The 14,637-nt window shown below is 43.6% G+C and overlaps 1 protein-coding gene across 2 annotated transcripts in view; it reads right to left on the minus strand.

Moving 5' to 3' along the window:
• SLC4A4 (solute carrier family 4 member 4) overlaps window positions 1–14,637 on the minus strand; it is a 104,543-nt gene that overhangs the window by 39,673 nt on the left and 50,233 nt on the right. For both annotated transcript variants that reach the window (XM_082759511.1, XM_082759512.1), the window contains exons 7-11: window positions 13,727–13,881; window positions 13,149–13,262; window positions 11,459–11,633; window positions 6,312–6,445; window positions 1,742–2,013 (exon numbers count right to left, since the gene is read on the minus strand). In XM_082759511.1, coding sequence (XP_082615637.1) covers window positions 1,742–2,013; window positions 6,312–6,445; window positions 11,459–11,633; window positions 13,149–13,262; window positions 13,727–13,881 — 850 coding nt within the window. The remainder of the gene's footprint in view (window positions 1–1,741; window positions 2,014–6,311; window positions 6,446–11,458; window positions 11,634–13,148; window positions 13,263–13,726; window positions 13,882–14,637) is intronic.

Raw genomic sequence — 14,637 nt, forward strand, 5'->3', positions numbered from 1 at the left:
ATGGCCTGGAGGGCTACATGTACAGATTGCTGTCTGTATGGCCAGTATTACTCGCTCACTCTTCCTATTCAAGGTTTATTCGGTGTTACTTGAAAAATTAAGGAAGAAACATTTGAAGATGAGACTACTTCCACCCTCCTGATAAAGTCCCAGATGATGCAGCCAGCGGGATCCATCCACTGCCTCAAGCCCAGCAAGGGGTGCACTGCTCCCTCCTTAACTCTCCTGTTTCAGGAGACCTAAGCCCATTGCGCTCAACTACTGGCCCAGCCCTGCCCAGGGCGAGACGTGGTGGGGTTGGCACTAAGAGCTGGGACCTCGCACACATGTGTAAGGGTGCATGTGTGAGTATGCATGCACAAGCACCCAGTGAAGCCAGACTTCCACTGTGTGAAACCTCTGCTCTGACTACACAGACACATCACGCAAGGCTTTGGGAATTGCTTGATTTCAAGTCATCTTTACCCTCTGAAACAAACATCTGGCTAGGAGGCAAAAAAGACAAAAAGCATGATGGCAGTAAGGGGCTGTGGTAATGTGCTGTTATCAAACAACACATGCTAATCCTCCCACCACTTGCTTAGAAGGTAAGGATCAAGATTGCATTTCTGGGCACAAATCTGTTACAAAATGAAACAACAACTGTGGATTTCTGCCACATGCTCCGTTTCCTCTTCACGTTGGAGCTGTACCGCTACATTTGCCCTGTGCCGTGGGTCTGTGCCCTGGGCATTCATTTGGGAAACTGAGACATTTGTTGCAGCATTGCATGGTTCAGGAGAGACACAATAGGCTGACCCATCCAGCCACCAAGAGAGAAAGTGCCCTGCCATTCAGATGGAAGCAGAATCAGACTTAGCATTGCATGCTTGCAGTGATTGTGCATTTAATAACTAATGTAAGCACACGGTTTATATGGATCCAGTTCCTCACACCTCCTGCAAAGAGGCAGCTAGCAGCAGCCAGATGCTTTTCCTGTTTGGCAGGTACACCAAGATAACCTGAAGTTTACTTTGAGTACAAACCAAGTTTCTTACTCAGTCCTCATTGTTTGAAGAATCCTAGGACTGGTTACAACTTCCCTAGCAGTAACAGCCAGCATGCTTCTGTTTGTATTTGGGTTTTGTAACCTTTTGTTCCCGGTTGTATTGCCAGATCTATACGTATTCTGGCTATGCTTGCCTTGCGGCCCACGCACTAGTGATAGGCTAAACTGATGGATATATTTCCCTTCCACTCTAATGAGGAATTGTTTGTGCTTTTCCACTCATCCACAGCCAAAAGGTGCAAAACCGCCCATGTTTGGGTAACGCCCTGAATAAATCCAGCTCCTGCACTTGTCAAAATGGTACAGTAGATATCAGGAGTGACCCAAGCACCCCAGCAGTGACCTAGCCCTCACTTCTCACCCTTCACATGCTTCTCAAAGGGATGCTGCTCAGAATTAATGGCCACAAGGATGTGAGGAGACACAGGTACAGAGAGAGCTTCTCTGCTCTTAACAGCATTCACATGAGGAATGCCAGAAAGGTTGGCTAGAAAAAAATTCCAGTTGGCACTTAGGGTGAAATACATCCCTCAGCTTGAAAATAAAGCAAAGATGGGATACCTGAAGAAAACTGATAAAGGATTAATCTACCACATTATTCTCTGGGCCTCAGCACAATTTAAAAACAACACAAAACAACACAAATGAGATGTTCTGTCTGCAAATTGGAGGGCCAATAAAACATTCTCTTACCTGGACCCAGTGGTTCACAGGCACAAGAGAAATGGGTGATATAATCCACCTTGAACTCTGAGTTGATCGGGTAATAATCTGCCAGCTTGATCATCTTCTTGAAAGCATCATAAATGAAGATGAAGCTAATAAGGGAGGAGAAGCCTTCTTCGGTGAAGCGTGTGAAGTACTTGACCAGGAAGCTGGCATCAGTAGCAACAAGAATGAGACACTGGAAGGCTGACCAAAGGCCGATCCAGAGACGAAACTCCAGGTAGTCAAAATCATTGTCTCTGCAACAAAACAGTGGAAGCAGGAAAGGAAAATATCAAGGATTAGATAAATTCATACAGAATTGCACTTTCTAGTGAGAAGTGGAAGAAGAATGCGTGGACTCTGGGACCTGGCCATATTTAGACTAAACAAAAGTGTTCCCAAGTGCTAAGCTCTGTTTTCAGCCAGTCAGCTCTGTACAAGTACCTCGTGCAGTTTAATAGCTGAGGTAGCAGAAGAGCTTGCACAAGTGATCATTCTTGCTTCCACCTCCACTGCTAAATGTTACCAATGAATTCAAGCTCTTCCTAGGCTTCCCAGGACAAATCGTCCCTTGGCGAAGACACACAGAGTAGTAAAGGCCCAAACATCCAGCTGCACAGCCCAAGAGCAGCTGAACTCGGACAGCCTCCCACCAGATGAAGATGTAACCACAGTTTACAAACCTCCTTTAGAAAAGCAATTTCCTGCCAAGCCTCCCGCTCAGGAGCCTGCATTTCCATGTCTCATGCCCTTACATTATCTCAGGGAAGTACCAGCAGCACATAAAGAACCACAGAGCAGAAAATGACCAGCCCTTGGTGCCAGGATGTGGCAGGCTGCTGGGGGTGATGGACTGAACCCTATCATTCCTTCCTGGGAAGTTTGTTTGCCCCTTGTTTGCTGCTCGAGACTGCCATACCCTAACAGCACCAAGTTCAAAGGGAGGCTTTTAAGCCCGAAGAAAATCAAACAGCAAAGAAAGTAGGACCAGGCCAAGGAGATTACTGACCGTTCTGGGGAAAGGAGCTGGAGGAAGCAGGGCCAAGCCCCAGCCAGAACAGCCGGCTGTTTTTCCATGGAAGCCAGGTAGCTCTGCCCTGCCCTGCCAGACCGCCGTGTGCAAAGGAAGGGGAGGAAGACAGTTTCTGTGGAAAGTCTCAGAGCAAAGTCTCTGACAGTACTGAAAAGCTGTGGAGAGGAGACAGAGCCCGGGAGTTTATCCTTTCTTTCCCCCAACAACCTGAGCACTTCTCCCTTTGAACTTTCCTTAAAAATAAATAAATCGAAGGAGCAAAAGCCCACTTCAAAACACCTTAGGAATGCAGGCTGCACCAGATAACCACCCACGGCTCTGAAACATAACAGCATAAATGCAACTTCAAGTCACTCTCAAAAAGGCATGAGAGAGAAGGAAATTGCTAGATGGCCCTGAAGACAAAAACCCTTCCAGGCCTGTTTGCACTGGGAGGGAAGGCGCTGGTCAGCATCAGCTCCTCCCGAGGATTGTGTCATCCTCAGGGATGGCTTAGCTCCTAGCACCAAGGGTGGTTTTAGCTCAGTGGCAAAACAGCTGGCAGAGCAGCTGCAACCTGGCAAAACAGGATGCCTTCAGAACAGGCAACAAGCTGCTTCTACTGTATATTCAAGTGCAAACTGCAGATGGACTCCCTCAAACTTGTAGTAATAGTGAAAAGTAACCTTGCATGGCCCATGTGTGTGCCTTTACACACTATTTCCAGGAGTCGGAGAGACCCAAGTAGACGTGGTCTGACGCGGTGTGCTGTTCACACACCTCTGCCCTCTGTCAGCATCCATCCACGGGCACTGAACCTTGCAGCAGTTTGGTACCGTGCTCTGGGATTCAGCCAGCACCTACCCCATCCCCAGCAGAAATGCTGGCAGGCAGAGGGGCTCGAGGACAATTTTCTACTGAATGGTATAAAACTGCAGAGTGGAAAGCAAAAGAGTCCTGGAACAGAGGGAGCTACACCTAAACAGGGGAAACTACAACCTCGTAACTGTAAAATTGGAGAAAATGCTGAAGACTAGGCAAGATCCCAGGTAAAGACTTGCTACTGCGCATTTCTGTGAGGATCCTGGGTCAATGTCATGTAGGCTAAGACAGTGTCGGGCATCTGCATTCAAAACAAGTCTCTGCAATGTTTTCTCCTTATTTTAGACAAAAATCTTAGAGAGGGCTGCAGCCTTCTCACACAGAGCCTGACCTGGAAAGAGGAGTAAGGAGCAAGCAAGAAATAGAGTGATCATTTAGAAAAAGAGAAAGGGAAAAAAAGATCCCAGCGACAGCTCTCTGAAATATCCAGACTCGGTGTCTTAGAGAGAAGTAACCGTTGTCCATCTGACAAGTGTGAAGAAGATGGGTGGCAGAAGCCCAGATATTGTCCTGACTGCACCCTATTCAAGAAACTTGAAAGTTTTGAACTATTTTGTTTTTACCCCTCAAACTCCCGCAGTGCTTCTGAAACTTACAAAGCAAATGAAAATGCACAGGACATTTCGTAACCTAAGTCCTCAGTTCTTTAATTCAATCGGCAGCAAATTGAGTTTAAATTCAAATTTAAGTGTTTTATTATATATTGTCAACCAAATTCTTCACAGCAGAGTTTTAATGTTTGATTTACTACCCCAAATGGGGGGAGGAGAGCAGAGAAATAGGATGGGATCTGCAGAATAGGACAATACAGAACTGCACTGTGCTAGTAATGAAGACCTGATCGTGATGTATTCTGATTTTTTTTTGTGAATGCTTGCTGTCATTCAAGAGAGGCTTTCTTAGGTATCTGTACACACACTCTTTAAATGAATCAGTAGATGGGAGAACTTTCTCATTTTGCTCCCAGCAGGAAACAGGGTGTTGTGAATATGAACAACCACAAATGCATTATTGAAAATCACAGTACTTGATTCCAATTTCCTTGTGAAAATTTCCTTGAGAAAGAGTCCCTCAAAAAAATCCTGCCCTTCTGCTCCAGCAGGTTGTTAGGACAATAGCTTTTATAACCACCACCTCCTCCTCTAGTTAAAAATAACCACCTCCTCCCTCCCAAAGCCACAGGAAGTTTTTTTCCATCTTGCTTTTTTTTTTCTTCCAGGTGCAGCACCTGGGCAGACCTGCAAACCAGACACAAACAGGACATGACTGTGCAGACAGTGCCAAGGACAACGGCAGTCCCAGAGCCAGGCAGGAGGAGACAGCACACTGTTTTAAGGTACAAGAAGTCTCTCCCTGGCATCCTTGACTCCAAGATGAACCTCTGCCTGTGTTTGTATAAATATGGCTCTAATGAAGCCAGAATGGGCTCTTCAAACCCAATAATACCAATTAAAATAGCACTAGCTTTGACAGTGTGGCGCAAGAATCAGACTGTGCCCATTGCACCCCGAGTTGCAGGACATTTGCAGACACAGCTTGTGCTGCCACAGGCATTATCAATGGAGTTTAGGAACCAGATGAAGCGGGATCATGTGTAAGAATACTGTCTGCCTCCCAGAAGCTCTGTACCTCTGAAGACTTTTCTGATGTGCAGGGCTTTCATAGGAAAAGCACGGTCATATTGCATCTGCTCAATTATCTGAATAAGTACCCACATAGCCCATGTGCAATGAAGAAGGAGATTAAAGAGCCAGTCCTGTAGCGTACCTCCTGCCTTATTGCAACCTGCAGCCATGTTTATCATAGTAATTCAATAGCCATTTTCTAAAAATAACTACAATTGGCAAAAGATCTGTTCCACATAATGGGTGACTGCTTTTGAAAGAAAGCTCAGCAACACCAATCCAAAAGCCTTTGATTTTTTGTCCTGCAATACAAGTATTTGCGGTGTTGTGAACTCTCCCTGATGGGTGAAAAGTGGGCCATGAGATCTGGAGTATTTTCTGTATAACCCAATGTTATCTATTTTCTAAACACCCTCCACAATATCAGTAGTCCTACAAGTAAAGTTATCAATGAATATGCTGATGTCATTAGGGATTCTCATTATATTTTCCCAGCATTACAGATATGGAAATAACAAATGAGAACGCCTAATAGAACAGGCTTCCCCTTAGCACAGCATATGTGCTAACGCTGTTGGGAGGGAGCAGAACTGCTTTATGCTAGTTAAAAGACAAAAAAAAAAAAACAAACAGAAGCATTTAATGCAGCACAACTCCACCTAGGAATTCTGGGTACAGAGTTGTGTAGCTGTTTATATCATAGGTACTTTTATTAGTTATAGCAATTACTTCAAACGAATACTAATTTAAGGACAAGTTTTTGGTAACCTGGTGACCTCAGGGATCCTGTTAGGGAAATCCCTGAGGGCTGGAATTGCTTTCTTTGCTCTCACTGGGCAGTGCTCGGTGGTACACGTGCCTGTGAAAATCTTAGACACGACAGCAGTGCAGTCTCAACAAGGAACAAAGCGATGTTTCACTTCATGCACTAACCCCCCTCCTTCCCCACCACAAGCCATCTTGTTCCCTAACTAGTATTTTATTAGTGTGAGACACTACTCCCCTCCTCCCGCCCGCCCTTCAACCTTTCACTTACTTGCTGAAGTTAAAGAGAAGCCGTTCAAAGACAAGGACAGGTCCCGTGCTGCTCAAAATTGTGAGCGGCTGACCAGCAAAAAGGCAAAATATCGCTCCGGTGACTGCTGTGCCCAGAAAGCTCTCCAACACACCCTGTGGTAGACATAGTGGAGATGTTAGTTCTACTGAATAACCCTTTCTGTTAGCACTGCTGCAAGAAAATCAGTCGTTCCAGCAGTGACTTGCAGTGTGCCGTATGCTGCTATGTCCAAGACTAAGGGAAGACCATCCTTAGTCTTCTCCCGTAGCCACACAAAAAGAGGCATTCATCTCAACAGTTCACACTTACCCAGGATAACCACCAACCCCCATAGTTATTTCGGAGACCCAGAGGTTAATAACGCTATATTTTATCTTTGATAAAGGAAATAAAGTGTTTTCAAAGACCACTTAAAAGGATATGAGAACTCACTGAAGACCTCCTACATCTTTGACAGTAAAGGCACACGTGGCTCAGACAGGGCAGAGCATGGCTAAAGAGCAGTGCTGGTGCCCTCCAGAACATCAGAGGGCTTTTTATTTCCCTCCTCCAAAAGAACAGATACACCTAAATGAACAAGATGCCTCTCTTTCAAATAGTTTTTCTAGTAAGTGAGACACGAACCAAACAAGGCTACTTCATCCAGCAGTCACGTGTTGAGACCCAAGTTCATCAGATGTCACCAGCAAGTAATAAATTCCATGTATAATGGACTCTGCAATTACCTTTGGCACGTGTGGCAAAACAGCTTCACTGGGGAATGATAAATGAGCGTGCTTGATGTGTTCTTGGATTTTCATCTAAACTATAGCTGGGCAATATCTATTTTTAAAATGCAAGCTGCGGGTGCAATATAAATGTCGTATTTTCTTGCCAGTAACATGATTATTGACAGAGCATCCATCATTTAACAAAAAAGGCAAAAATAGATGGACCTAACCTCATTTGCTCTTCTGCAAACTAATCTGCAAGATACATCTAGCATTTAAGCGCTAGTGTTAAGCGCTCTTCAACTGAAAACTGAACCTAGACTCTTTATTTAGGCTGTGTTTGTCACCCTTACTGAGAGCAGTTACCCAACAACCAGGGGCAGATTTCAGCATAGACTTAAATGCCTCACTGCGGTTGTGTCTGAATCAGCAGCCTGAATCCTGCACGTGCTACGCAGCCAGCAATTAGAGATTGCTGATCCTTCTCTCCATCCATGACAGACTGCAGGGTTGGGGCTGCAGTTTTTCTGACTTATCAGTGGTAACGCAAAGAATTTAAGTTTTGTGGCTCTGTTTCTTGGAAAGACCCAACTTTCTGTTTACAGTGAGAGAAGTATATTCATACCATCACATGTCAAACCAGGATGTCACTATGTAGAGCAGAAAAATTTTATCTACTGAATTACTAGCAGAACTTTCTATGAAGCCATCAGGAAGTATTTTTCTGGCCACAAACCTGATCTCAACATATCAGCAACCAGGTAAGCACTATTGCTGGCTAATGAAAGCACCAGTAAGGCAGCTGTGCAGAGAAGCAAATGGCAGGAAAATTTAAAAGCAGTCTGGTTTCTGCCACGCTTCAGTCACCTATCAATCTAAGAAAACTACAGATGTGAGTAGAGTGGACGCAAACAACCTTGCCTTGGCAGGAGGTGCCATTCTTGGTCTTTTCCATTCCTAACTGCTATTGGTAAAGCCCATCATAACAGCCATGTCCTTGCAGAGGTCAGAGCAAGGGAGATCTGCTTGCTGTACTACCGTACAAAGATTGCACTTTTTTTTTTTTTTTTTTTAAACAGGGTGTAGAGACGAGAGCCTACAAGCATTTGCTTGTTGCCTTTGGGGGACTTGTGAGGCTGAGACAATTGCTCTCAGCAAAAGGAATGGCATTCGTGCAGCTGATCCCCCTTCGCTCCTTCTGCATTACTCACAGAGGGCCCTCACGGCCAGTGCATCTGGAATCTCTTTTCCCCTGCATTCTTCCACATGTCTGCAGCTAAGAATAGTGTCTTTTCTCAGAAACATAAAACTCTGAAGTGAGCTTTTAAAGAAACGTTGGCCATGTCAGGCTCTCCAGGACAGACACCATAGCCCAGGCAATTGGAGCGCCTGATCCAGGGGTGGTCACATAACTGTTTACAAGAAACAAGAAGCACAAACGTGGCAGTCTCAAAATTACTGTGTTCTATGAAGACAAAATGTTTGGGAGGAAAAATTTTACAGGCTGCTGCTCAGACGTAGAAGCTGATGTAAACTAGTAGTCAATGAAGCTCTGCCAATGTGAAAACATCCCGGGGAAGATGGCCTGTGACAAAGAGCTCTCTCTTTGTCTCTTCAAAATGCTGGAGCCTCCTGTGAGGGCCAGGTCTTGCTCCTGCATTACTTTCCCTGCCTTGCATTTTTGGCTGTGAAGATTCAGTGCAGCTCACTCCGCTGGATGCCTTGCAGAAAAGCACACTTCTGAACTAACTTCTTCCACTGCAGAAATACAAAATGGTTTGAAGAACACTTGATATGAACCTGGACTCTGATCCCACTGAGCAGCTCCCTGGAGGAGCAACTTGAACTGGGTAGCTTGGGACATTTCACTCAGATTGACATTACAGGAGCATTTGAGCATAAAGAACACACGATTTTACTCTTCTGCTTAAAACCAGCAGCCAAAGACCTTTCCAGACTCCCACAGCAGCCAAGGAAACCCAACTCCTTTTCAAACAAGGGTGGTGAATAAAGGCTTGTTGAATGGAGATGGCCAAAGAAAAGCCAGTTGGGCCCGGACTTCTCTAAACCTTGGACCATCAGCAAAATGAAATACCCCCAGTTTCTCTGAACAATTTCAAGTCGCTTACATAGGATTGCTGTGAGTCTGTGGAAGCTTTCAACATTTCTGCAACTATGAGGAACAGGTTCAGCAGAGAAGTTTTAGAAAGACTGAATTAAACAGGGCCCCAAAACGTATGAACAGGCCAATTTTATCTCTGCAAGCTGCTACGCCTGGAGAGAAATATCTGAGAGGCTAATCCCTCCTCACTGAGAACACACATCTGAGAAGCAAGGGACAAAACATTCAGCAGGACTTCTGTGTTTTCTTTCTGCTTCTCCTGGAATTTTTGTCATAAACGGCTACGCTGTGTTTATATTTGCTCCAGAACTTCCCTGTTACCAAAGTGATATTTTTAACTGCAAAGCATCAATGGTTTCCCTTTTCACATGGAGAATAAATCACTGAGCTCAAAACAGGCTGTTCCTGCAGCTTTTGTCTTTCTAGGGACCTGCTTTTTTTTTGTCTCTCAGCAGTGGGGAAATTTGTGCTGGGTTTTATCTACTGCAGAGAAAACTATGAACCAAACTGAACCAAATGCAGTGTTTTCTCTTTCACCTTTCTCCCACATTGCATCTCCCCTCTTATACAGCTCAGTCCCAAAAATATTTTGGTGAAACAAAACTGTCATGTTCAACAGATTGACTGCCAGAATAAATCAGAGGAAGGTCGCGTACTCAAGATATAATCACATCGAGAAGGTTTATGAGGTTCTTGGAAGAACTTCACCCCAGCAGAAGAGACGTGTAAGCAAAAAACCTTTATGCATCAATCCCTGGCAAGTAGAAGACAGCAGAGGGGTCCCCCCAGAGCCCAGGGATTGCCAGCTCTTCTCCTGGAGGCCTACCTTGTTTTATCTCTGTTTTCCTTCCCCATTTTCTAATGTGGAACCTGGCAGCAGAAATTCTCCCAAGGAAAGTGGTTTTACCATTTGTAAGACGAATGACACATTTCCAAGTTCTTGAAACAAAGAGTGCTTTTTTAATAATAATTTCTTGAGGGTTGTTTTTTGTCTGTAAGCATTAAGAAACTATACTGTCCGTTCCAGTGACAAAAATATTTTCCAACTTGACAGTAAACATTTACTGGATACAAAGGGATCAAGAAGGACTTTTTAGCACAAGTACATGATTATGTGCACTAAATTTGAATCAGGTAGCATTTCCCTTTCCTCTCCCTATTTTAAATATTGTACCATGTACAGCTACAGAGCAGGCAGACATTCCCCTGCTGCTCTATGATAGAAGAGTGATGATCTATGGTGGGTCCTGGAGGCTTTTTCATTCTCTACTTCCATGTGCTATTATCTCTTTTTAAGGGCGTGCATCATGCATCTGTTCACACAACTGCTGAGTAGCTGAGTTTTGGAAGTGGAAAACCGTATTTGTATGGGGAGAGGATGTTTGGCACTCCGCCAGCCACTGACTCTTCCTCTAGCCAGTAATTTATGATAAGGAAGTTGAGAGGTCTGGATAGATGCCCCCTTTTCTATGTTTGTTTAAATTAAATTTGCATAAATGAATAATTCAGTCACTTGCTACAAGCTTGATTATTGTTAGGACATTCAAACACGGCTGCATTGAACTGTCTAAATAAAAGCTCTTACATTTTCTTCCTCATAAAAAAAAAAAAAAGGGACTACTAAAGCACTCTCTCAGAGCATAATTCTGCTCTGTCAAACACAATCTAGAGCAGTGCTAAAACTAAATCCTTTCCTTTAGAGTTCACGTAAAACTGAGCCATGCCTTGAAGCCCCTACTTTTGTTGTTAGCACTGATCCATTTGGTCTCCAGATATGCAATATGCTTCCCAGAATCTGATTTTCCATTATCACAGAATTTGTATTTCTTAAGAACTTGCATTTTTTTCTGCTAGCACATCACCTAATTCACTGCTTTCCTATGAATCTTAGTATTTCCTTTCTACCAGAGAGGCAGAAGTCCAGAGATTGCAAGAATCATGCAGAGAATACAGCGCTATGCTCTGATGACATGGAAAGTCTGAATCAGACTTAGTAAACTTAATTTGACTGAAACAGTACAACCAAGACAAAACACAGAGAGTAGATCCAAAGATCTTCTCTATATAGAAGGAGCAAGGATGCTAAATTCTCTGTTGCTTGGCCATCTTTCAAACACCATTTAAGGTAACTTTGTACAATTTTTCAAAGGACAGACATCCAACAGCAGAGAACGAAAGCCAGCTTTCAGTGGAAGTACGTGATACCTCTGTTAATTGTACCCAGAAGTCAGTTCTGACCGTAGATAGTACGACAAGTCAGCTCTGATTTGTTGCTTCTGATAGCTGCTGCTAACCTGCATGTTTTCTGTAGCATCACCAAGCAGTCCTCCAAAAGTGATAGCATTGGTCACTGTGGCCAGGTAAATGAAAAGAATGGCTGAAAGGGATTGGATATTTAAAGCATCGTAGAAGTCACTGGCGAAGAACGGTGCTTTCCTCTTTATGTCTTTGATTAAGCCACCACAGAATCTGAAAAGACAAGCAAGAGGAGACTTGTGTAAAATGTTTTACGGTGAAAGTCACAAAGATAAATAATGAGAAACACTGCCAGAAGTGAAGGATGATCTGAAAGGAGTGAGGTCATCATATTACATAATAGTCTTATCACAGTGGCGATGATCCAGGGATATCACTGAGATAAGGTTTTAAAGAAAGATAGCATCTTGACCACGTGATGCTGCTGGAAAGAGACAAATTTCAGAAACACAAGTTATACTTCTGCTTAAACAGACCACAAAAGTTTGCAGTTCAGGAAGCTGGTCTGTTTTTTTACAATTGTATTGGTTGATGTAATAAAATATATTAACTCTAGTCTAAACCCTTGCCTAAATTTCTCCACATGGCAGACACAATGGTTGGGTGAGCCAAACAATCTGCTAAATGGAAAAAATGCTTCAACCTATTAACCAGAAAAAGAACTGGGAGTAAAAATGCAACTAAGTGAAATCATCTTGGACAGCAAAAGAGCTGCACTTCCAGATTCTTTATTTATTATTATTATTTTTTTACAATCTAGACAGGACAGTATTTAACTCTTAGGAACTCCATATAGCTCTGATTCTACGAACATGAGAATTGTTTTTGTTTTGCCTCTTGTTCCCTTGCATACAGTTCACCACCAACACTAACTCACAGGTGTTTGACACACCGCAATTCAGCTGTCTCCTGGGCTATACACCAACCAGAAAACCCTGCACCAGCATCGCTGCAGGACTGGTCAGACACTACGCAGAGCTATGGGATGGGTAAGCACCTATTACATTCTGACCCGGAACCAGGACTTACTAACTGCCTTGTATGCGCTACTGTATAAATTCAGACTTTCAGATTTTTCCACTAGAATTTAGATATTCTGCTAAAACCTCAAAAAATATAGCATGGGAGGGAGGTCACAATAGCAACAAAATAAATTGCCCCTGAAGTGCTGAGTGTGCTGTTTTACAGCCACCTGCACTCCCACTCCAGTGGACTTTTATGTGGCATAGAAACAGAGCAGTAAAGCAGAGAGGAAGGCCTCAGGCTCTGTTACCTTATGTATTTCTATCCTATAAAAGCCTTCATCTATTCAATTGCACTGTAACAGGAATGTCTGGAAAAGACGACTTCACTGCTTCTGGCTAAAGCACTTCCAGCAATCTGAATGCAAAATGGAGCTGTACCTGCCACATTTCCATCCCTCACGGCTTTGTCTAACTTCACAGGCACACCGACTCTCAATAGCCAGCAAGTACCTTCTTTCATTTTTGAGTGCCTTATTTAAGATGCTTCATAATTTTTCAGGGCTGGATTTCAAAACCATTCTGTCTCAAATTGGGCACTCAAAACCACATTTTCTGGGTATTCTGGGGGGTGACAGCTCAACCTGTGTAAATTCAAACAGTATTCTGGCGTGCATAGTTGAAAAGATGAAACTTTTCTGAAAGGTGAACATTGCCACTGTGGATGGATCACACCAGCTCCATCACACTGAGCGGGGTTACTGACCTGCCAGTTCGCTGCAATTCTTCACAGTCCCCATGGCCCCCACCGCCGTGTCCTCCGTCATGAGGCGTGTCTCCATTCATCTGCAGATTTTCTCCACCAGAGTACATGTTTTTCCTAAGCAAGAACACAAGCCAAGCTGAGGCTCAGCGCATTGCCTGATGGCTCCACAAAACAGAATACAGATAGAGTTCTGCCAGCCAAGAGTTAGACAGCCTTTCCTGAAGCCGTGTGATATGAAGGAGACTTGCAAGCTGGCCTACTGGCAGCCCGAATGGAACATAGCATGTTAGAAAGGGCAAGCAGAACCCCCAGAGTACCTGGATACTCATTATATCATGTATATCATCATGTCCCTGCACCATCACCCAAAAGGGTCCAGAACTGCAAGAACAACCTTCTCCACTTTATTAAGAAAGACCTTAAAATATCTCCAGTGCTTTCTAGAGAAGGAGGCACGGACACAGGTCACAGTGCAGTTACTTGATAACCCAGTGCAGCTTGTCTTCTTGTCAGCTTTTCAGAAGTGAGACGTGCTGTCCTTCATCACAGAGATAACCCTGCCCGTCTCCTGCCAGTACCTTTTATCTGAAGATGGAAGAGACTTGGGGGGCTCTATCCTAATGGCTGGATCCCATTCCCCAGGGGGGAGCACAATGACTTCATCCAGAAACTCATCGATGCCAGCAATGAGGTCCTGCCGGTCCTTGGCTTTATAGGCAATGTCGTGGAACACCTGTAAGGAAGGGAAAGACTCCATGTAGCAAAGCTTTGTGGCTTCTGCAGCCCAGACTCCATAGGCAGCTACTGAGTTTTACTCTGTGAAAAAAAACAAACTCATTAAGTCTCAAAAACCTCTCAAAAATGTATCAGGACACTTGTCACAAGGGTGCGTGAACCTCAGGAAAGCCCTTTCTTTAGTTGTGCAATGACAAAGATTCTTTTCTTTAGCATTTCTGATTTTTAGCAAACTGTGCATTTTTAACCTTTGGCAGAAATGGTACCAAAGCAATTACCTACTTCCTTCATTCAAAAAAAGATTTTTCCAATAAATAAGAAGTGCCAATTATACTTTGAAAATACACTTTAACAACGACAATTTTTGTTGCTGTCTTCTATGTCAGCCTATCAAAAAAAAAAAAAAAGGTTTGTTTTTTAATCTGTGAAATAGAAATGATGACAATATTTACTCCAAAGTAAAAACAAAGACATAAAACCTAGCTTTACTGAAAGGCCTTGTATTAGTATTAGAAGAGAGAATGAGAAAAGAGAGAAAAAAAGAGCACTGATGCTGAATTTTACAGAAATCTTTTGGACTGCTTGGAGGGAAGGAAGACCAGCACATGCAATAAGACTTAAAAATCAAGAGTTAATGGTCAGGTAAGAGAGAAGTTTGGAAACTAGATCATTGCTCCAAACACTGGGGGCATGATGACAGAAAACAAAAGAGCTGGGACCAGGCGAGCACTAGCTAAGAGAACTGTACAGAATC

Source organism: Aythya marila (genome assembly GCF_965140915.1).
Source record: "Aythya marila genome assembly, chromosome: 4".
Lineage (NCBI taxonomy): Eukaryota > Metazoa > Chordata > Aves > Anseriformes > Anatidae > Aythya > Aythya marila.